Source organism: Daktulosphaira vitifoliae, unplaced genomic scaffold (genome assembly GCF_025091365.1).
Source record: "Daktulosphaira vitifoliae isolate Bord-2020 unplaced genomic scaffold, ASM2509136v1 Scaffold_3, whole genome shotgun sequence".
NCBI classification, from domain to species: Eukaryota; Metazoa; Arthropoda; class Insecta; order Hemiptera; family Phylloxeridae; genus Daktulosphaira; species Daktulosphaira vitifoliae.
In genome coordinates this window covers 25,505,353-25,528,480 of record NW_026099574.1, presented here as the reverse complement: position 1 = coordinate 25,528,480, position 23,128 = coordinate 25,505,353, and the positions used below count along the sequence as shown (strand labels likewise).

At 25.1% G+C, this 23,128-nt stretch overlaps 4 protein-coding genes across 9 annotated transcripts; 2 read left to right on the top strand and 2 right to left on the bottom strand.

Moving 5' to 3' along the window:
• Positions 1 to 219: 219 nt before the first annotated feature.
• On the bottom strand, positions 220 to 2,116 carry LOC126900167 (RNA-binding protein with serine-rich domain 1). Its single transcript, XM_050675647.1, has 6 exons — positions 1,896 to 2,116; positions 1,437 to 1,559; positions 1,216 to 1,374; positions 1,029 to 1,151; positions 728 to 972; positions 220 to 661 (listed from the first exon to the last, which is right to left on the bottom strand). The coding sequence occupies exons 1-6, from the start codon at positions 1,910 to 1,912 to the stop codon at positions 420 to 422; spliced, it is 909 nt and encodes a 302-aa protein (XP_050531604.1). The 5' UTR covers positions 1,913 to 2,116; the 3' UTR covers positions 220 to 419.
• A 459-nt stretch (positions 2,117 to 2,575) lies between these two features.
• On the bottom strand, positions 2,576 to 7,057 carry LOC126900164 (P3 protein-like). The gene is made up of 7 exons (XM_050675643.1): positions 6,774 to 7,057; positions 6,225 to 6,637; positions 5,923 to 6,155; positions 5,688 to 5,862; positions 4,886 to 5,148; positions 4,624 to 4,810; positions 2,576 to 2,884 (listed from the first exon to the last, which is right to left on the bottom strand). Exons 2-7 carry the CDS (start codon positions 6,550 to 6,552, stop codon positions 2,745 to 2,747), a joined length of 1,326 nt encoding a protein of 441 aa, XP_050531600.1. The 5' UTR covers positions 6,553 to 6,637; positions 6,774 to 7,057; the 3' UTR covers positions 2,576 to 2,744.
• Positions 7,058 to 10,343: 3,286 nt separating this feature from the next.
• LOC126901169 (uncharacterized) lies at positions 10,344 to 15,053 on the top strand. Of its 3 annotated transcripts, none has more exons than XM_050677466.1 (10): positions 10,344 to 10,438; positions 10,857 to 10,915; positions 11,058 to 11,119; positions 11,190 to 11,318; positions 12,078 to 12,162; positions 13,414 to 13,580; positions 13,680 to 13,809; positions 13,883 to 14,079; positions 14,142 to 14,310; positions 14,954 to 15,053. In XM_050677466.1, exons 2-10 carry the CDS (start codon positions 10,897 to 10,899, stop codon positions 15,040 to 15,042), a joined length of 1,047 nt encoding a protein of 348 aa, XP_050533423.1. In that variant the 5' UTR covers positions 10,344 to 10,438; positions 10,857 to 10,896; the 3' UTR covers positions 15,043 to 15,053. The 3 variants fall into 3 exon arrangements, with proteins under 3 accessions (XP_050533423.1, XP_050533424.1, XP_050533422.1); XM_050677467.1 differs by having other exon boundaries at positions 10,370 to 10,521; positions 13,680 to 13,791; XM_050677465.1 differs by having other exon boundaries at positions 10,370 to 10,521.
• A 1,950-nt stretch (positions 15,054 to 17,003) lies between these two features.
• LOC126901222 (40S ribosomal protein S15Aa) lies at positions 17,004 to 20,804 on the top strand. 4 transcript variants are annotated; one of them, XM_050677566.1, is made up of 4 exons: positions 17,004 to 17,126; positions 17,418 to 17,577; positions 18,014 to 18,179; positions 20,657 to 20,804. In XM_050677566.1, exons 2-4 carry the CDS (start codon positions 17,445 to 17,447, stop codon positions 20,748 to 20,750), a joined length of 393 nt encoding a protein of 130 aa, XP_050533523.1. In that variant the 5' UTR covers positions 17,004 to 17,126; positions 17,418 to 17,444; the 3' UTR covers positions 20,751 to 20,804. The 4 variants fall into 4 exon arrangements, with proteins under 4 accessions (XP_050533523.1, XP_050533524.1, XP_050533525.1 ...); XM_050677567.1 differs by having other exon boundaries at positions 17,020 to 17,148; positions 17,441 to 17,577; XM_050677568.1 differs by having other exon boundaries at positions 17,021 to 17,126; positions 17,422 to 17,577.
• Positions 20,805 to 23,128: the final 2,324 nt, after the last annotated feature.

The following is a 23,128-nucleotide window of genomic DNA, read 5'->3' as shown; positions in this document are numbered from 1 at the left end:
AGAATAAGGGTGGCCGACCCCAAGTAATTGGGATTAAGGCGAGGAAGAAGAAGAAAAATTATTTCACAATACGGTGTTCACAATCAAAATATATAGAATCTCACAATATATTTGTTTCGTTTGTTTTTTTCTAAGGCCACAATTAATTGTTTTTCATCATTACTTAATTTTATGAATTTGAACTTGAAACACTCAAATAACAATTAAAAAACAAAAGAATGCAGTTAAAATACAAGTTATTATTACTCGTTAATTATCTAGAATTCATACTCATTAAATACATTTATATCAACATCATAGAATTACAAATATTAAAGTGTTTTTTTAATTGAAAATGTGTGTATAAAATAGTATTATATTATACAAAAAAAATTATGAGTGGTGGAATTTGTTAACTAAGCTCCAACAACATAATTAAATTATGGAGAACTGCTAGAAACGGAGCGGCTATGCTTACGTCTTCTTGGGGATCTTGATCGAGATCTCATTCTTCGAGGACGAGGTGAACGCCGTTTGATAGGCATTGGCGATCTACGCCTAAAACGTGGAGGACTTCTACGACGTCCGCCACCCCAACCTCCTCTGCGAATTGGACTCCTTCTTATAACTGGCCTGGGTATTAATACTGGTGCACATGTTATTTCTTGCCCATCAATTTGTCCTTTAAGTAAAAAAACGTTATTTTAATTTTTGTTTTACTTTTAAAATAAATATTATAAATAATAACCTCCATCCATATGCTTCATGGCATTTTCAGCTTCTTCAGGAGTTGCATACTCAACATAACAAAATCCTTTACATAGTTTAGTAAATCGATCTAAAGGAACTTCAACTTCTTTGACAGTTCCAAAATCAGAAAAAATTTCTTGAATATGTTCTTTAGTTATATTACGTGTTAATCGGCCAACATGAATACGACAAGGCTTTGGTGTTGGAGTTCTTTCCTTTTTACGTCGTTTTGGGCTACTTGATCTAAATAACCAATATTTTAATTTTTTCAAACAAAGATGATAATAAGACAAAAATACCTTGATTTTCTTGAAGTTCTTGTTTTACTTTCAGCCTTTTTAACTTTTTCATCTTCATCACGCCTAGATTTTCTTGGACTACGGCTTCGACTTTTGGTCTTGCTTCCACTTTTTGACCTGGGCCTAAATAATTAAATAAAAATTTTTAAGCTTAGAAGTATTAGTTCTAAAATTATATTTTGATTACTTTGTTTTTGTTTTTGCTCGAGCAGTTGAGCTCCCTGAAGAACTACTTGAACTGGAAGAACTAGAACTGGATCGAGAACTTGAACCAGAACTACTGGAACTTGAGCGACTACTAGATCCTGAAGAACCACTACCAGAGCGAGAACTACTTGATGATGAACTTCAATATAAAGATAACAGCATTAAATTTTTAAATATTATAAAATAATTATGCCAACATACCGACTGCTACTTGATCCACTACTTGATGACTGACTGCGTTTTTTCTTTTTTATATTCTGCTCATTTTTTTTGTTTTCTTTATCGGAGTGATCACCTTCTGTTTTATCCTTACGATTTTTAGGCCTAATTTTTCAATCAATTAATAAAGAAGTATAACTTAGTAAATACAGTTATAAATATTAGAGAGAAATATTTTCTTTACAAAATGTAGAAGTTATAAGAATAATACATTTTTAATATGAGGTAATAAAAACGCATTCACACATCCTCTCATAAAAATGACCTCAAATTTTTTTACATTGCATAATTTGAACGCTACTAGCTTTCCAAATTCACAATTTTGTTAATACCTTTAGCTTAACTGTTCAAAATTAATTTATTCCATAATACTTTCAAAATATATTATATAAAACTAAAACAATTGCTAATGTTTAAACGAGTATAAAGAATTTTACTTACAAATCTGAGACAACCATCGTAGACAATCAAATTTTCATTCACGACCAAACTAAATTGAAATATTCTTAAATTTGACAACGCATAAAAATACTCATAAGAATTTATAAAATAAACTCTTATAGTTTTTCTTCAAACTTAAGAAAAATTAACAAGACAATAGTTGGCGGTCACATTCTCATTAAAAATATTACCGTGTGCGTAATGCGACAGCGGCAATGTTTTGGGTTTTGTATTAAAGATAATGCGGCGTCCGGCAGCTAGTTTCAAGAAATTATAAACGTTAACCATGGTTATGGTTACAAAGAATTTTTTGAAAAAATAATATCACTAGTTTTTTTAATCAATACTAGAGGGCACATAGTCAAACTCTTGAAACAGCAATGCCATAAAAAGTTTCTCTGCCAGGCTCACACAATATATAGCTATTAAAAGGAGGCATTTGTCTGCCACATTAAAAAAAAAAATGTTTTTAAACTTAAAATATTAATTTTTAATTATTTATTTTGTACTTTTTGAACAAAAAATTAAAAAAAATTCCTTTTCCTATTTTTGATTATCCTTTTTAAATAGTCGGGATTGACAGATCTACCCTATACTAATGTCAAAAAACTAAATACCTAATATAACTAGACAATTTTTAGATAAAAATTATATCCACGAACTAATAAGATTTTAAAATGTATAATAAAAAAACCAAGAAAAATTATTTTTTATTCATTCAAAAATACATTCTTTGAGATTCTTTTTATTAAAATACAATGAAGATATAATGGTTCATATAAGAATAAAATAAAAAGTTTATAATTAATACTGAGCTTAACTAATATACAATAGCTATTTATCTAGTTTCTATTCTTTATTTTCATTTAACATTGTAACGGTGGCAACATCTATAATTTCTTCTTGTTTTTTTTTCTGTAAACATTTTTTAAAAATGAATGCTACTGTTAAAGGAATTGGTGTCATCAATGCAACAGCAACAGGTACAACTAAAATATAATAATGCATTTAAAAATTAGATTTATAAATAAAATTATTAAAATTACTTTTTATACTAAGATAAATAAATCAATTTAAAAAATGTATATGCACAATAATTGATTAATATAGTTCATAAAAAACCTTTATAAGTATTGAGCAGATAATTTTAACTTATCAGAAGTTAACAATGTCCTTGTCAACTTGTTTTTTAAATGGAAAAAAAAAAAAGAAATTATCAGTCATTAACAACTTTTAAACCAGCATTTTATAAGTTATTAAGACTTTACTGTATTAACAGAAGGTAAAGTGTGGGTATGTTTATTTTTAATTCTAGGTATTTAAGAACCGCATTACTCCTCTTGCTATATATAAGTGTTGATATCTAAAAAAAAAATCAGTTTTGCTATCAATCAATCATTTTTAATTAATTTGTGGGTTCTACTACCTGTATACAAAATATTCCATATTTTTTGGTAACTTATCACCGTATAAATAATTTAAAAAAAAATAATTTTGGGTTTAACTTGAATATAATAATGCATTTTTACAATTATAAACAATTTTATAATAAGCTTATGTGAGTAGACTTTTTTAACAACTTTTTTATTTATTTTTTTAGTTGCAATGCGAAACTGAGAAACTATTGGACTTGCTATGCGTTTTTTTTTTTTTATATGTTAATACTCATCTTTTACTAATTATAATCTCAAAAATTAGAGGTGATTGAAAAAATCTAATTTCAAATTTGAAATCAATGCGTAAAACTAATGTATAAAAGTATATTTTTGACTTTGATAAAAATTCAGTGATAATTAACAAGAAATTTTTTTCTGAAAAGTTTTGCATTAAGACATTCGTTTTTATACAAGCTTTTAATAGAAATAATAAAACATACTTTGAGTTTTAATTTTTCAAAAAAAAAAAAAGAAATACAATTTTAAATTATTGAAAATCAATTTTATACTAAATTTAATGACTAAAATAAATATTTATTCATACATTATACTTATAAATCAAAGAACTCCTAACAATGATATAATTAATGAGATAGGAGTTGATTTTGTTTTTGGAATTATCCAGCCATTTCTTAAAATTAAACACTATCTACAGATTTGCATCAAAGCATTTCTTATGATAATAATTTTAATCACTATCAAATATTATCTATATTTGCCCAACTATACCACAACCCCACTGAGCTACGGTTCTTTATTTTAAGCTAGTTAAACATTTACGTTTTCATATTAAAAACACAAGTTTTAAAGGGGAGAAAAGAAAACAGGACTAAATTTTTTTTTGAAAATTATTAAACAAAGGATACTATTAACTTTTGATGTTATACCTTTTGGATAATATTGTAAAGGTATGAGTTCTTGGTTAGTCTTACCTGTGGTTAGATTAATTGAAAAAAGAAAATAAACGGTTTATTTTATCAAAGTTTAAATCAACACTAGTGTATATTTCTTGGTTTTTACTGACTATTACACAGTCATTATTAAAACTCAATGAAATTATAGAATTTATAATTTGGTTAACAATACAGCATTGATAATTTAGATATTTATATTTTTAGTGTCAAAATGCGAGTAGTTTTAATTTGCATACAAGGATCAAAGTTTTGGCTTTTTTCCCAGATATATAATAAAATTTTTGGTCACCCTAGATCTTAAAACATCTTGAACATCTGTCCAGCGTGGACCTTTTTATTAGTAATAAAAAAAGGCTTTAATATATACAAATTTAACACCTGTTGTAATATCTGCAGCTGGTTGTCCCAACGAAAACTTCAACATGAAAATAGCAATGCCAGTATTTTGTATACCTGATTCAATTGTCATTGATATAATATCTGGCACTGGTAATTGTGCAATATATGCTGTAATAAAACCGATAATATATCCTGTCCATGGAATTAATGCTCCTGCTAATAGAATCTAAATTGAGGATTAAATAGAATCTTTATCATACACTAGTAAAGAAATTATAAGTTATTAAATTAAATAACTTACTTGCCACGAAAATATTTTGAACAGATACAAATTACTGACAGTAGCAAATATGATTATAAATAGTATAAGGAAACTAGATAATGGTTTTAATACTCGAACCATTACTTTGCAAACTCTTGGCATAAATCGTTGGATTAAAACTCCAACTATAAGAGGAATAATCAATGATAAAATAGATGATCCAATACGGGAATAAGGAACTGGTAATTCCTCTACAGCAAATATATAACTGCCAAGAAAAGTAGCCCAAAATGGAATCATGACTGTAAAAGTAATTTAATTTTAGAATAAAAACTATAGAATCATTAAACTTTAATTAAAATAAAATATAAATTTTTAGGTGTGTATTCTAAAATTTTTTAATTAATTATCAGAGTTTTTAATTTAACAATTTTTTTTATAAATAGGCAAACCTATTACTTTATCATCATTATCATCTCTCTAGCCTATATCCCAATTATATAAGGTCATCTCTACCTTAGTGATTAGACAGAATTATTACACTGATATCGATCTAACACAATATCATTATAGCTAAGGAAGTGGGTAAACCATTTATTACAAGGTCAATAATCACAAGCGTAGTCCTATGAGGGTATAGCATTCCCTACTCAAAACTACTCCTACTCATACTAATTTAACAATTAAAATCATAAATAGTGAACTAAATGGTTCAAAACTAAAATATAATATTAAAAAATGAAGAAAAAAATTTCAATTCAACAATATTATAATGATAAAACAATAAAAAAAAACATTTTATGTATGAACAAGTTTTTTGCTAAGTAAACAATATACTTACTATATGATTCTAATGTTCCAATAGTTGTAAGTACTACACTAAGATTGATATTACCACCTAAGAGAACTGACCATACACTTGATGCACCACCACCAGGGCTTATTCCAGTAAAATAAAGTCCTAACTGCATGGCAACTTGATTTGGAAAAATTAATTTTGCATAGTAATAACTTATCTGAAACAGTTTTAAAAATATAATAACAAAATTAAAATCTTAAGCTGAAAATTACTATACAATGGGTAAAATAATAAATTGTGAAACAAATGAAGAAATGGGAGCAATAGGTTTTTGAAGACATTCTTTTATTTGTTTTGCTTCTATGGCACAACCCAAATTTATAAATATGATACTCATAAGAACAACTACACAAATTAGGAAGACTTTATCAATAAATCTCTGCTCTCTAACAACCGTCACACTAATGTGGCTATTACTGGAATTAGTAATGGATACTACATTACCATTTTCTAAAAAAAATTATAAAGAAAAATAAATAAGCTAATAAAATAACTAAATATATTATATAATTAACTTACTAAATTGAACCATTTGTAAATAAATTTTTGCATAACCTAAGAATTGCCCAGTAATATTAAATTTAGCATTCCATGTACTTTGATGATCTTTTTTTGGTAGATCAAAAAATCTAGGGTATGTGATTATTACCTCTGAATCTGTACTAATTATTTCAATTTTACTTTCTTCACTATCATTTTCATAAGTGGTAGAATTAAAATGAATTTCTACACTTTTACCCATTTGTAGTTCATGAATGTGAGAAGTACTAAGTTGGACATCCCAACTCATAGCAGTAGTAGTAAATAATATGACAATTATAATTAATTTAAACAACACTGAAGACATAATAGAATATTTCACTAAATTTTAAGTAATATTGTTGATACATTAAACCATGGAAGTTGTGTGTATATATGTGGAATCCATCTCACTATAATTATAAAAAAAAGATTATTATTATAAGTAGTAGTAAATATTTATAAATCAATTGACATATGACCTCTGACACAATTCTAACTACTTATATTATTCCAAATATATGTATATATATATGTAACTTAACTAACCATATATAGGAATTATTGAACGAATAATCGCATACTATTGTTACAATAAATACGATATTACATGCACAACGTATGTACAAAATGCTATAAACAGATCAAATGGACGAGTAATGACTGGCAGACCGTAGGCTGGTAATTTTTTTATGATTTAATTATAATTATATGGGTAACACAAACTCTCATTTTGAACGTTATCAGGGTCATTTAACTGTAAATCAGACAAGTCGTGTGAATTTATTCATCACCTGAGCGCGTCGTTACATTGTGGATCAGTTATTACTAGGGATTAAATACATTATTGATAACGTTATAAAATAACAATATATAATGTTAAATTGTGATAACGTCATTATAAAAAAGACGTTTTCATAGTTTCAATAATATAGGAATAACGATAAACGTTGTTGTTGGATTAACGTTCTTCGGCATAATCATAAAAAAAAATTAATTAATCAAAAATGTATCTACAACAATAGAATAACTAGGGCTCAAATGTTTATGACTTTACTTACATTTTTAGCATAACCCGACTCATACGCGATAAGGTACAAATTCGATTTCTGAAGTCTAGAATTCAAATATACAAACATATTATGCAATAGGAGACATTAATTAGTTAAAAAGTTAATTTTATTTTTTTAACTTTTCAACTTAACTAGTTAATTATTTTTCTAATTAACTTTTTAACTTAACTAATTAAATTTTCCATTGAAATAACTTAGCTCTTTTCAGTTAATTAGTTAAAATTACAGTTAAGCTAAATTCAATATTTCATAAAAGAAATGTATGTCTTTATACGCTGCTTACGTGGTTTAATTTTTAAAAAAAAACGGAAATTTCCCCCCAAATATATTAATATAACAATAAATAAAATTTTTTGAAATTTTTTAAAAAATGTATATTATTTTTAACTGATTTTTTTTAATAACTAGTTTTAAAGATAAAACAGTGCAACCAATACAAAAATGTATAAAACAAATAAAAAAAATTATTGTTATAAATATTTTTTTCCTAAGTTTAAAAGTTATGATGAGTTGTACGATGGGCTAGGAACAAAGAAAGGTGAAAAAGAAGTCTATAGACTTTAGAAAAAAGGTCTAAAGATAATCACTATGTAAGGTGTATAAAAAGTGTTGTTAATAGGGTACTATCGAGTGATGATGTAAAAAAAGATGGAAAAAGTATTTTGAAAAATTACTGAATGAAGAGTATCTAAAAGAGATAATAATAGTTGGTTTTCGGGTAAGAGAAGGAGTGCACCAAGGTTCTGCTTTAAGCCCTTACTTGAAATGATACTTTAAATTTTCATGTGGGCAATAAGGGTCAGATTTTCAAAAAACGGAACAAATGCATTTTACCACCCTATCGAGTTTTTTCATTTTTTTTTTTTTTAAACGTGTATTTTTCAATGCTTTTTTCAAAAGTGTTTGAAAAAATTGAAATAGCCCCTTCGGGACTCTCATGGGATGGGGGCTCACGCCCCCAAACCCCCAGAGGATAGAAGTCAAGCCCAAACCCAACCTATTTTAACCCATTCGACTGAAATTCTCAGTGACCCAACAAGTATAAAACCTTGATGTTAAAATGGTGATATAATATTGAAAAAATAGATCAAAAAAAATTCATAAAAAAATTAAATTTATTTACTTCAACACTACATTAACACGTTTAATGTACTCATAAATACTCTTAAATTTACTATTCCTCGGTAACTATATTTTCGAGAATACTTTTTATAGTTAATTAATGAAAATTATCAAAAGAAAACAGCAGTATATAACAAAATTTGTATATGATTATTGAAATCTTTGAAAGCTCATAACTTTTAAACTAGACTTCGCCGACAAAAAATTTTTATATATTCTTAGTCGGTATGAAAAACTAAATTGATTTAAAAAAAAAAATTTTTAAATCTCGATGGGGTGGTAAAATGCATTTAAGCCAAAAACTTATATCCAATGTAAAGTAAATACAGCCAAAAAGGCTTTTACCTTCCTTTTATGAAGATTTAATTTAAAATATTCATTGCAAATCTTATTTTGTTTGTTTTATGTAATTCTATCTGTAGGCTATTTGTAACACGCTAATATTAGTTTCACCTGTATGTTTGTATGTGAGTATATTTGTTTGTACCTCTCCACGCGCCTCGTGTTATTATTCACGCGTATCCCGTCGTCTATGGTCTTGAGACTAGACTGTCGTAACACATTTACCCCACCCCACGCCACGCTCTCCACTCCAAGACAACACTATTCCTGTACAAATTTATTTTTGGTTATCGTACCGGAACACGCGTGCATGTCATCAATATTATATATATATATATAAACAAATTTTTATTTTGACTGATCAATACCGTCCGCGTCTAATGCGCCTTACGTATATATATTTATATATTCCTACCACCGTTTATACCTCAGGTATAACGTTAGTCCGACCCGCCCGCCCACAAAATACGGTTATACCTAGTGCATGATACGTTTACGTACTTAAGTTGCGTTATTTGTATATATATTCCAATTACTATTAAAATTTATATATTAACACGATTTATTCTAATTAAGAGATATAAAGTATTCATTCCGATTACGAGGGATGATTCCCGTATCGTCATTTTTCGTCACTACCTCCATGTTCCGGGAGTGGGTAATTTACGCGCCTGCTGCTTTCCTTGGATGTGGTAGCCGTTTCTCAGACTCCCTCTCCGGAATCGAACCCTCATTTCTCGTTACCCGTTACAACCATAACTACTATCATAACTTGAAACTAAAAAGTAAAAATTAATATAGTTTAAAAAAACTAAAAAAACACGCTTTTAAAGCACATCGAACTAAAAAGTTAAAAATAATTTTTAAAATAAGCTTAAAACAATAATGAACGAAAAATACTAGTATTAACCCACAGCGTGGTTGCTTTGTGCCATATTTTTCGTATATTGAGCGCCCGACGCTTTTATTACAATAATACTAGTATTTTTCGTTCATTATTGTTTTAAGCTTATTTTAAAAATTATTTTTAACTTTTTAGTTCGATGTGCTTTAAAAGCGTGTTTTTTTAGTTTTTTTAAACAATATTTTTTTCTGTTAATATCACCGTATTAACTAGATCCTTAATATATCCTTTGGATAGATATTTAGTTAACGTGACGATAGCAGGAAATTAAACATTTTTATGTAATACCAAAGATATAGATGATTAACTAGATTGCGTGTGTTTGCTGGAAAAATTAAATAGCCGCCATCACTTTTGATCAAATATTTTTTCTTTACTTCGTATACCAATTATTTTGTTATCAGAGCGAAAAAGTTGTGATAAACTAATGATTGATTAACTAATTACAATACGTTGTGTTACTGAGTAAGATATTAAAAAAAAATAAAAATAAAAAAATCACGATGGGGAGGAATTTTAAATGATTTTAAGTTCTGAGGTTTAATTACCTAATATCGTAGTCTCCAGTTTTTCGGACAACTAAATCCCGGGGATCTAATTGAGCGGAGAGCTAGGTGGCCATTTACCGAAAATAGCGTACTTTGCCGATGCCGCATAATGTCATAATACTCTTTGATAATAATTTTTATCATTATTTAATCAATACGTATCTCTAAATCCCTATTTGTTCATATACAAGAAGTTAATGTAATATTGTAAACTATTCAATGAAGGTGCGTGTTAATTAATTTTAATAATTTTACTCATAAATTGTGATTTCAAGTTAGCCTAAGTAATAACATTTCATTTTAATTAGGTATGTTTTCTAAAAATTTCTTAGATTACCATTCAAAATATTTGTTTAATGTAGTATATTAATGTATTAATAACCACAACGTGTGTCAAAAAATATAACTTGCAGGAAAGCAAAAAAGAGACATTGATGATTTAATATTGTAATATATGCAAATACATGTTATTGTTAAGGTGTATTGTGATGCATAGTTTTATACATATTATATATAAAACAAATTATATATAATGTAGTATTGTATAGTATAGGGTATCTGTTTTGTACTTATTAACTAAACATTATGAATGAAAACTACCTAACTATTACGTATATAAGTTATTTTTATGATTTCATTTCAGATAATCAATTCATTTTTTCTTTCTGGTTATAGAAAAAATAATGATTACTCGAAATTCAGGTTTGTGAAAAAAATTTAATTTAAGTTAAATTATTTTAGTAGTATTTTATTATTTAAGTTTAATTTTAGTTAAATTAATTTTATTTCAATTTTAGAGCCCTCAGAATTAATTTTATTGAGTTCTTAATTTTAACATTTTCAGGTACAAGTTATGAAACTCGTTCAAGTATTCAAAAACAGAAGCAACAGGATACACAACAATATGTAGTTACATTTACATTTATTTTTTCAAAAATTAATTCATTATTTAATGTTCATATATTTTTATAAACAGGCAACTAATTCAATACAAAGCCACCTTCAACATCAAACTACCCAACAAAATCAAGGAAATACAAAGGCTAATGTATTACCGACTGAAGTTTCATCTTACGTATCTAATCCAACCGTTTCACTTCAAAATGTGAGTAAAATGGTCCCCGTATTTTCGCTTCACTAATAAAGTAATAAGTGTTAAATCTAGATTCTATATTATAGTTATAAATGTTCATTTATTATTAAAAAATCTAAAAGTAGGAGATCAATTCATTAAAATTTCAAAGATTTGATGAATAAAATTAGAATATAGAATACAATTTTTAGGGATGCTAAAAGAATTTTAACTCACTTAAATTATAAGCTCTAATTTGATAAAAGTAAAAATTGTTGCTAAAAACAGCTTTTTCATATTTAGTTAAGTCTATCAGTCAAATAATTCTGACAAAGGTACTTGAAAATATTATAATAATGAAATTTTTATTATGATAAAAATAAAAAAAAACTAAAAATAAAATATTAATTCATCATTTATAGTTTTCTTAAACTTGAGACAGCTAAGTCAATTATGTTGGATAGATGTTGATTTAGTATGGTAGAAATTTTTCAAAATATTTAAGTGATTTTCACATGTTTAAAATTGAATTAAAGTTCATCATTTAATTAAAATTGTGGTCTGTTATACTATCAATAAAATATAAAAATACTTCTAGTATGTAATTTTTCTAAATCATCCTAAATTAAAAAAGGAAAATTTAATCAATTTAATTTTTTTAATTAATGTTAAATATATACATGTAAAAAGTAAAGGTTAAAAATGTTAAAACTTTTAAATTGTAGCATTGGATAACAATTATACAATTATATTTATTCTAAAATTGCTTGTATTGTCTCTTTGACTATATAGAACACTATAAAAGATGAGAGCATTCAATCGTCTGTTGGGGAACTAAGTGAAGAAAAACCTAAAGTGATTTGGCCACCAAAGCGCAGTATGTAAATTTTATTTATTAGTATTGACATTTGTATATTGACATCTGATCTCAAAAATTACAATAAACTAGTATATTCTTTTTGTATTAAAAAAAACGTTCATAGTTTTAAATAATTATTTCAGCTCTTACAGTAAGTAAAGTATAGACCAGCAATATACTTTGATACTGAACAAATATTAATGTTTTAAGTATTGTATTTTTAAAACAATAATTTTTTTAACACTATATTCTTGTAAAGAAAGTTAAATATTGTCAAATATATGAATAAGTGCTAAAATAATAATTCTTATGGTAAATTTATTTTTTAAAAGTTTATTAAAAAGGAACATACTGTGTTTATAGATAAAAAAATGAATAGGGTATACTAAGACTTATTAGTCTTATAAAAATTTGTTTAGTCAATTTTTATAGTTGATTTATATCAAATACTTGAGTTAATAAAAAATTAAATATCATACAATTTACTATAATAATTTTATAAGCTTGAATCCATTGAATAGAGTTTCTTAGATGTCAAAAAATTGTGACTATGTGGACTCTATATATAGAGCAATCAGTTTATCATAAACCCTCAATTACTCACAAAATATATACAATATTTGAAAAAAAAATGTTTGATTTCTTTCTTAAAAAGATTTTTTTAAAAGTTAACATATAGAAGTTATTAACAATTTTAAGTAATGATTGAAGGTGAGGAGTAGGTGCTGCTATTTTTATCACTAGTCATTTTCTGCTCTAGTCTTTGTCCCACCTAGGTATAAAAATGAGAATAACTCAGAAGTACTGGTCCAAAAGTTGTTATCAACCAGTCTTAATTTGATTATTTTCTTTGTTATAAGTTAATTAAATATGTATGTTACCTTTAAAAAAAATAAAGTTGAGACGCCTTTAAGTTATAAGAAATTATTTAAAAAACTCATTATTAACTGATAAATCAAGAAATCTATGTAACTATATGAAATCAAAAATTTTTTCCCAATATTGTTTTTATTTCTGAGTAATTGAGGGTTTATGATAAACTGATCATCATGTTTAACAAATTTTTTGGCGGTGTCTAATTTTATCTTTAATTAATTTGAATTAATAAAAGCATTTCTTAATCATAAAAAGATTCAAATTAAATTTATGTGTAACTCTTGCTATAACTAAGGTAGCTATTGAGATGTCAATAAAATTTGTAGGTTTGGTTTGATATAAATGCTTTTTTTTTTTCAAATAATATATTAATTTCTTTATTTTTCCAAACAGAAATTGATAAAAAAGAACAAAAAAAAAAAATCAATGCTAGAGTTCGCCGTTTAGTAAGTCCAAAAAGTCCTCTTATGGTATTTACTGAGTTGTACAAAAATGTACCTATTACATTACATGAGCCCGTAATTCAAAATAACTGTTTGGTTTATACTGCAACTATTGAGGTATATAAATAACTTTATTGTATATACTTGAAACAAGAGATCTTGTAGATCATTTCAAATTTTTTTTATTAATGTGCATAGATATTTTTATAATTTTAGATGGATGGTCAAATTTACTCAGGAGATCATATGTCTAAAACTCAGGCTAAACAAAAAGCATGCGAAAATTTTTTACGTAGTTTGTTGGCAAAAAAAATGAGTGAAAGTATTGGTAAGAAAATTATATTAGGTTAAAAAATATATCAATTTTCACTTTATTATTTTCATTAAAAATTAACTTTTTTAAATTTGTTGTATTTTAGAAAAAAAAGAAGAAGTAAAATTAGTACCTAATGAAAAATCAGATGAGAATGGCACAAAAACCCAAGGACCACTATTAGAAGATTTTCCTTGGCCACATTTTGCTTCATTAGCAATGCATAATTTGATTGCTCACTGGGATCTTCGATCTTTCAATAAAGGAGCATCTGATGAATCTATTGATAAACCTATGAAAAAGGTATTTTAATGACATTAGTTAGATAAAATAGTTTCATAAAAATTACATTTAAATTATTTTAGACAGTTGGAATGAAAAAATTCCCAGACAATCCTCTAACATTTAATCCATTACAGCTGCTTCATCAATTGCATCCTGGTATTCAGTTTAATGAAAAAACAATAACTCCTAGTAATCCTCCTAATTTTGAGGTATCCTGTGTTATCAACAATGTTTCTTTTAACGGACGAGGTAATTATTAATATAAAGTCATTTTCTCAGACATAGTAAATGTCTTATATTATCTTTAATTCTAATTCAATTAACATAATTGAATTAACTTAATTATACTGAAGGATATTTTCATAAATTAGCACTGGTGCAAAACTACTTGGGATGCTAGGAGTGCAACAGCACCTACAATCTTGATTTTAGCACTTCAAAAATCTCAAATACCTTAATAAAAATTTGAATAGTTATAGATTCAACTATAGTATTTTATTTATTAAGATTTATCATCATATTTTTTTTTATTATCTTATTTTATGATTACTTTATACTATTCTCGTAGTACATAAAATCATTTTGTTTTGTATACTAGGTATTTTAATATAATGAGCCAATAACCCACAATCATTATCACAGTTTATAGGTGTCTATAAATTACGGTTAACATATAAAAAAATAATAGTTATCTTAGTTACCAGCAAAATAAATTGTTGACTAAAATTCTTTTATTATAAAATTAGATAACAAATTATTTAGACAATATAGTATTGTGGAGTAATGAAGTTCTACTTCCTTACTGCGCTCTGTGATAATCCTTACATAGTTTTTGCACTAACTTTTTGTTATTCATTTTTATTGCCTTGTTAAGAATCTGTTTTTCTTTTAGGTAATACTAAAAAAGGAGCTAAAAAAGAATGTGCTATTGCAGCTATACGCCATCTATGGGGTTTTGATTTCAATTCTCACACTGTATAAATAATAAAAAGTTTAATATTCACAATTGTTTTCATCTAATATTTTGTACTTCTTTTTTTACTGATATGACACTATATTAAGTATTATAGTTCTTGTTTCATTGTATTATCATTTACAAATGATAGAACATTGTAATGTACCCTTTTTATTTTCATGTATTTAGACTAATGTATACTGCTAAATATAAATTTATATTGTATACTACAAAATGTGGCGTCTTAATAATATATTGATGAACTAAAAATTGGTATATTAATAAGAGTTCATAAATATACATCATATTAGTGGTTTCAAATATACTTTAAATAAATTAAAATTTCAGAAATATTTAAAAATAACTAAAAAAATCACATCAAAGATGAAATTAAAATAGCCAAGTAGTAATGAATTTTTATGTACATTATAAAAAGTATAAACATTAATGTTAATATTTATTATAATTTTAATAAATATATAAATTTGTAAAAATATAAATCTTAATCGGGTATGAAATTATTGAAAATTTTATTACTATATACTTTATTCCATGCCTTGTTCAGTTCTTTTAAAAATTTGTGCAGACTAACCAATCACATGTTGACATTTGGAGTGGTCTAAATTTTATTTGTAGTATCAAGTGTACAAAAATACATTATTTTTCAGCAACTCGTTGAGATTTATTAGTGATCAATAAGTTTAAATGAATTAGTGAAAGTTGTGTATATATATATAAACAAATGTATGGCTGTCTCTCTTATACATTACTATACCATTCATTCTATCGCTATCCTTTCTATTTTATAAGCTAATTATTTATGTATGTTGCCATTGAAATAAAATTGACACCTCTACATAACGAATAAATGTATAAAATATTTTATAACAGACAAACGGTAGTACATATGTTACTAAAGAAGCCAAAGAAAAATCATTATTTTATGAGAAATTAAGTAATTAGTATTAAAAAATTCATTTTGTTTATTTACAGATTATTCCACCATGTTCCATATGAATGATTCATAGAATATTTATCGTTACTTTTTTTTTTCTTAGTTGAGCTTAAAACTATAGTGACATAAAAAATATAAATTTTTTATTTTATTAAAAATGAAAAAATTAACAAAAGTTTTAAAAAAATCTAAATAGTTACTTTGTAGAACAGATAATTAAAAATAATAATAAAAATATCTTCTTAAAGTTTTGTGGTTAAATTTCTAAAGCATTTTAAAATTTGCAATAATTAAAATTTTTTCGTGATTATTATACTAAAAATGTATTATCGTCATAACATTTATTTCAAGCAAGGATGATTTTCATGAAAAAATACCATACTTATAATCAATATAAAATTTGTAATGATGATTGTGTTATTTGTATTCCCCTTGATGAGCATAGATCAATAATAAAATATTCTAGAAATTCCACAAAATAAGAAGAGATTTTGTTACCAATTTATTTCTTATAATTTACTCTATAAAATGGCTATTTAGATTTTTTTTTAATTAAAAAAAATAAATTTTGTATTTTTTAGTCCTAAGCTCAGTCAATTTTTAAAAAAGAAAGTTACTAAAAATATTTAGTTATAGTAGTTGTAGTAGCAGAACATGATGCAACATTCTGTATATATATATATATATATATATATATATGATTGTATTTGGAATATTTTAGGTAGATCACTTATAAATAAAATTCATATCTCAATAATTGAGGCAAACGTTTTATTTTTAATTAGACTTATGCGCCTGAAACAATTACCAACTTAATTTGTAATATACATAATTTTTTTCAAAATTAATAACAATATTGAAATATTTATTAAACACTATCAAAGTATTCAAGTTTTAATTAAATAAGTATTTCAAAACATTAAGTAATGCAAACATTTACTATTTTACCTAATGTGATTATTAAATATTTTTTATTGTAAATATTTAGTGGTTATCACCGTATAAACATAACCTCAATATTTTTTTTCATAGTGCGTAAACCCTGCTGACAACCGTCCTTACTCCCGGACACCCGATTAGTCTTTTACTTCGGAATCGTAGGAGTTGTGATGCTTTGAGATTTGTGAACTTAAATTTTATCCGTCGTAATCCTAGGTAACTATTGTTTTTATTCTATGTATATATATTATTTAAAAATACAAGACGTTAGAGATAAATTATTTAATTAAAATTAACTGTTGAAGTGGCACTGAGGCACTAATAATTATTTAGTTTTTTGACGACAGTCTATTTTGTGCTTTACCTTTGTAGAATAGGTAATACTTAATTAAGTGTCTCATCAAACTTCGTATAGAGTATTCGTAGTTCGTTTAAGATGATGTTATGAAGATTATATTTAATTTGAACACTTGTATTATGGATTTTGAATATGTATTTATTTTCTAGGTAGCATATTTCATTTAAACTAGCAAAATGGTGCGTATGAACGTATTGAGCGATGCTCTGAAATCAATTAACAATGCTGAAAAGAGAGGCAAAAGACAAGTTTTGATTAGGCCTTGTTCCAAAGTCATCATCAAATTTTTAAAAGTTATGATGAACCATGGTTAGTGCTTTTAATTTATTACTTCATTCTAAAAAGTCTCAAATGTTATATGAGTAAACAATTTCATTACAACTTATTTTCTTTTTTTATAATTAAGGAGAATCGTAGAGATTTAATATTTGATTTTGATCCTATTTTTGAGACTAATTTAAATAAATGTAGGGTATAGTATATCATTCATACGCAATTTTTATATTTTATAATCAATTTTCATTTAAAGTATTTTTACTTTATTTATTTTTACAAAATTGAATTTGCTTAATTGAAGCAATAAATATATTTTCTTTTAGCTGGAGAAAAGCTAATGTATTTTTCTACAATTTTTTAGTTATATTTTATAGATAATTTTATGAAACTAGTTCAATAGTGCTAAAATTAAAAAATTCTTTGTCGCATATAAAATTAGATTTACTCACTGATATATCTGCTATTATAGGTTATATTGGTGAGTTTGAAATTGTTGATGATCACAGAGCTGGCAAAGTAGTTGTTAATCTAACTGGTCGTTTGAATAAGTGTGGTGTTATATCCCCAAGATTTGATGTACCTATTAGAAATATTGAAAAATGGACTAATCAATTACTGCCTTCCAGACAATTTGGGTAATTAACACTTTTTATTTAAATAATTAGAAAATATTATGTTGTATATTGAAACTGAGTTATTATACATTTTATTATCTTGGGAACTATCGTTATTTAAGAATGTAATTGTTGTTCTGTTTTTTAATTTGTTCATTAAATAATTTACTTTTAATATGGAGCGTTTTCTGTGGTCATAGGGGGATAATTGTAGGGCTTACTGTTCCCTTTAAATACAGCCAGTCTTGCATTTATTCCACTTTGACAATAGGAATATTTCATCTTGATTCGTAATTGTTGTATGTTATATTGATATTTGTACATTTATTTTATTCTTTTACTGATTAGTAGTACATTTTCTTTAAGTATAGATAATATGTATTTAGAATAGGACATTCAGAGTATTTATTTTTAAAAGTTTATTAAAATTGTATAATTGAGCTGTATCTTACTTATTCATATGAACTTTAAATTTACAATCAGAGCAAACTATGGTCTTAGAATAAATGATATTTAATTAAGTTCTTTTTACGGGTTTGCTATATTAATTTTTGCATATTTTCAGATGTAATGAATTTAAATGTCTTTACATTGCTAACTTGCAAAAATAACTTTCCCTCCATTATGAATTAATGAAAAATATTGTTGTATAATTAATTTATTATAAATGTCATTAGTTAAATGTTAAAAAGCAAACTATGGTCTTAGAATAAAAGATATTTAATTTAGTTCTTTTTACGGGTTTGCTAAATTAATTTTTGCATATTTTCAGATGTATTGAATTTAAATGTCTTTACATTGCTAACTTGCAAAAATAATTTTCCCTCCATTATGAATTTATGAAAAATATTGTAGTATAATTAATTTATTATAAATATCATACTTCCTTTATAAAATCTAAAAAAAATAATATATTTTTCTATTAGAGGCAATATTATTTAAAATGTAAAAGTAAATTTTATGTTATTAATATTATTAATTGAGAAGTAACATTGAATATCTTGTAATATGAATCCGGCATCATTATTTTGGTGGTCAATTCAAAAATGTTTTCATTGTCAAAAATGAAAACTTATTAAAATTCATTATTTTCTTTTATTTGTTCTCTTAGCGAGTAAAACAATACTACATACCTATTATTTTAAATATCTATTTCAATATTCTCTTATTTTATAAGAAACCACTTCTTTTTTGTATATCTAACTACATTATTTCATTGAGTAATAATTTTTCTTAACGGAATGCTTAGATTATTAAATTATTTTTAACTCTGAAGTCGCTAATGTAATTTGATTCATTGTAATGTACCTATTTATAATTAATTTACTCATAGTTCAAATTTATAGTTTTCTTCAACTGATTAATCTTAATCAGTTAGCAATTTTTATATTATTACATATAATTTATTTATGTTAATATATAAATTGGTGTTTCTGATTAGACATTTATATTAAAAATTAATAAAAGTCGTCATTCTTATATGTTTGTTAAGATTCAAATTAAAACAAACAAATAATAAATTATTAGTGAAGATACTATAAAATTTGTTTTAGATTACAAATAAAATTTATAGAACTGTACTTAAAAGTGTATTGTGTACATACAAGTAGTTAATTTGTTAATAGCGCTGAAAAAATATAAATTTTTAGCTAATAGGTTTTATTCTTTTTTATTAACAGATACTTTTAAGTCTATTTTCTAAATCATAAAGTGATACAAAATTTTTTTATCAATTGAGAAATTGGCATAATTCTTAAAAACATTCCTAATGTGGATCATATATCAACATAAAGATTAAAAATGTTATAATAATTAATATAAAGGAGTAGTAATTTTGTTATTGTGTCAAAAACTATCATTTTATTTCTTTTGTTGTATACATGCAAGGTCCGACAAGAAATTTTTATGATTAAGAGTTTCCTCATGAACTTGCTAAATTAATTATACATTATTTTCAAATGCTTAGTTTTTTTTATAAACTTGCATTGCTAACTTGTATAAACATTGTGCTATAAATTGAATCATTTTATATAATATCTAAAATATTATTATATTATACTTNATAAACATTGTGCTATAAATTGAATCATTTTATATAATATCTAAAATATTATTATATTATACTTAAATACCTTCTCAGCTTTGTATCAAAGCTAAAAAAATTATAGAAATATCTACAAAAATATGTAGAAATCAATAATATAAGCTTTTTTTTTTTGTTACATTAGATATTTATGTTGAGTTTAATTTTTATTACAATAATGTATTATTAAAATGTTTACAAACCAATATGAGAACTAGTATTTCCTTTCTAAAATTAAAATTCATATTGCTTTTAAGTTAATTTTTGTTTAATTATAAATTAAAAACATTGTAATAAAAGTTCACAAATATAGCTGAAATCTTTAAGGTGTGTTTTTCGAGGCTTAAGAAAAATGAACAATTTTAATTAATTTGTAACTAACAAATAGTCCTTTAATTAAAAAAAATTTTTTTAGGTATGTTGTATTGACTACTAGTGGTGGTATTATGGATCACGAAGAAGCCAGACGGAAACATTTAGGAGGCAAAATCTTAGGATTTTTCTTTTAAATTGTACGTTTTTATCTTTTTTTTAAATAATAAAAATTGTACCATTGAAAAAAATGTTATTTTATGTTTGTTTCTTCCTACCATGTTCTTTATAATTTTTTATCAAAAAAACAATCGCAAACAAAACTTATGGTTTTTGTAATTAATGTGGCAACACTAAATAATAAATGTTCTGGTTTTTATAAAATTTTAAAATGTGGCACATAAAACTTAAGCTTAAGTTCTTGGTTAAACGTACTAAGAACTGAGCATAACCTAGAAATGACGTGTTAGTATTTTAAGATAAAGTGTAGTCTTGATGTGAAAAATTATGCTTGAAATGGTTAGGCCGTATTAAAACTATTATTAGTATGAATGCTAATGTTTTATTTATGATTAGCATTGTCATATATGTATAGAAAATTGTTGACCAAATTGATGCTTTTTGAAGTTAGAACACCGTGAGGTCTGACTGGTTACTAGACTAAATAACTGAGCGTTGTCTTTATCAGGTAGTGAAGTCCGAAAGTTTGATTAAAAAAAGCAATATTTATACGATTATATTATTAACATAGGACAACAGCTATTTAATTGTTAACAACTTTTAAATTTATTCCATATAATGAAGTTTATGAAGTGTTTAAATTGTGGGACTATATCAAATTTAAGGCTTCGTTGCAAAGCGAAAACCTGAGAATGTATTAATTTTACCAGGATGTATACTCTTTTTATTATTTATTTTTTGTCAACGATACGTCACAAATCGTTTTTAATTAAAAATATATTAATTAAAAAATGAGAAAGTTCCCGTAAATTAAAATTTCCCAAAAAATTAAGATTTTAAAATAGGTAAATTACGAAATTTTTAAAATGTTTTTCTTTAAAATTACTTTAATTTTTTTAATAATGAACGAATCAAAATAATTTTTTTATACAAATGCCTTAGGTACTTCATTTTTTTTGGATGTATTTTTTCACATGTGAGAGTTGGGTTGGATTTGGAGGGATTCAAAATAGTAACTTTCGCACGAAAATTTAACATTTTTACTTAAGTTTGAAAATATTCCGGAAAATCGCATTCTTCAAAAATTGTTAAATTTAAGTTTTTATGGATATTGTGTTATTTTGATATTGTATTATAACTATGTTCAAATTTGTAATTTGGAGTTGTCCTGTTAAAGTATATAATAATAATAATAAAAGTTGAGTTTAACTGTCATTTAAAATAAATCTGAACTTTCGTATAAAAATTTAAAAACTAAATTTTTTATTGTTTAATCGCTATTTGGGTTCCACATATTTTTTGTCAAACTTATGATCAAAATACATAATTTAGTAGTCCGGTGCTTTTTAGCTTCGATGCGAAGCTGAGAAGGTATTGGTTTTACTAAGATGTGTTTTTTTTTTTTTTTTGTGTCTGTTACCACTTTTTCTCAGCTCTCACCGAACCGATTTCTTTCAATGATACGTCAAAAGATCACAAATTGTATCTAGTCGAAGACATTACCCTCAAAAATTGAAAAAAATTCCCTCGTTCCCCGTAAAAGGGGGAAACCTCCAAAAAGTTACGAATTTAAAAATCGCTAATTTTCGAAATTTTTTCAATTTTTTTTACTTAAAAGTGCCATAACTTTTTCAAAAATAAACATATCAATATAATTCTTTTTTATATAGATGCATAATATCATTACCTTTCATTTGGTATATTTTTTTCATAAATTTAACCCTTAACCTGCCCACAAGGGGGGATTTAAAATGACAACTTTTTCACAAAAAATTAATTTTTTTAACTTAAATTTTGAAAATGTTCCGGAAGGTCTGACACTTTTATATATATCTTAAATTAAAGCTAATGTAATATGCTTTATCATGAAAAAAAAAAATTTCGGACTTTATCTTATCTTCATGGTGAAAATGGCTACCGAATGCTATTTTTGTGTGAAAATTTTCGATTTTGTATTTTCCATTTTTAACTTTATTATGCTATAACTTTTTGAAAAATGTATGAATCATTACAATTTTTTTATGAGAAGTAGTATTTATATAGATCTTTCATTCGACATACTGTTTTTTTAAATCGGACCATTTCCCTAAATACAGGGGGGATTCAAAACATAAAAATGCATATAGAAAGTAGAACTTTTTCAACTTGATTTTTGAAAATGTTCCGGAAGGTCTGACACTTTTATATATATCTTAAATTAAAGCTAATGTAATATATTTATCATAGAAAAAAAAAATTTCGGACTTTATTTTATCTTCATGGTGAAAACAGACATCAAAGTTTATTATTGTGTGAAAATTCTCAATTTTATTTTTTACATTTTTAACATTATAATGCTATAACTTATTGAAAAGTGTATTGATCAATATAATTTTTTTATGGGAAATACTATTTT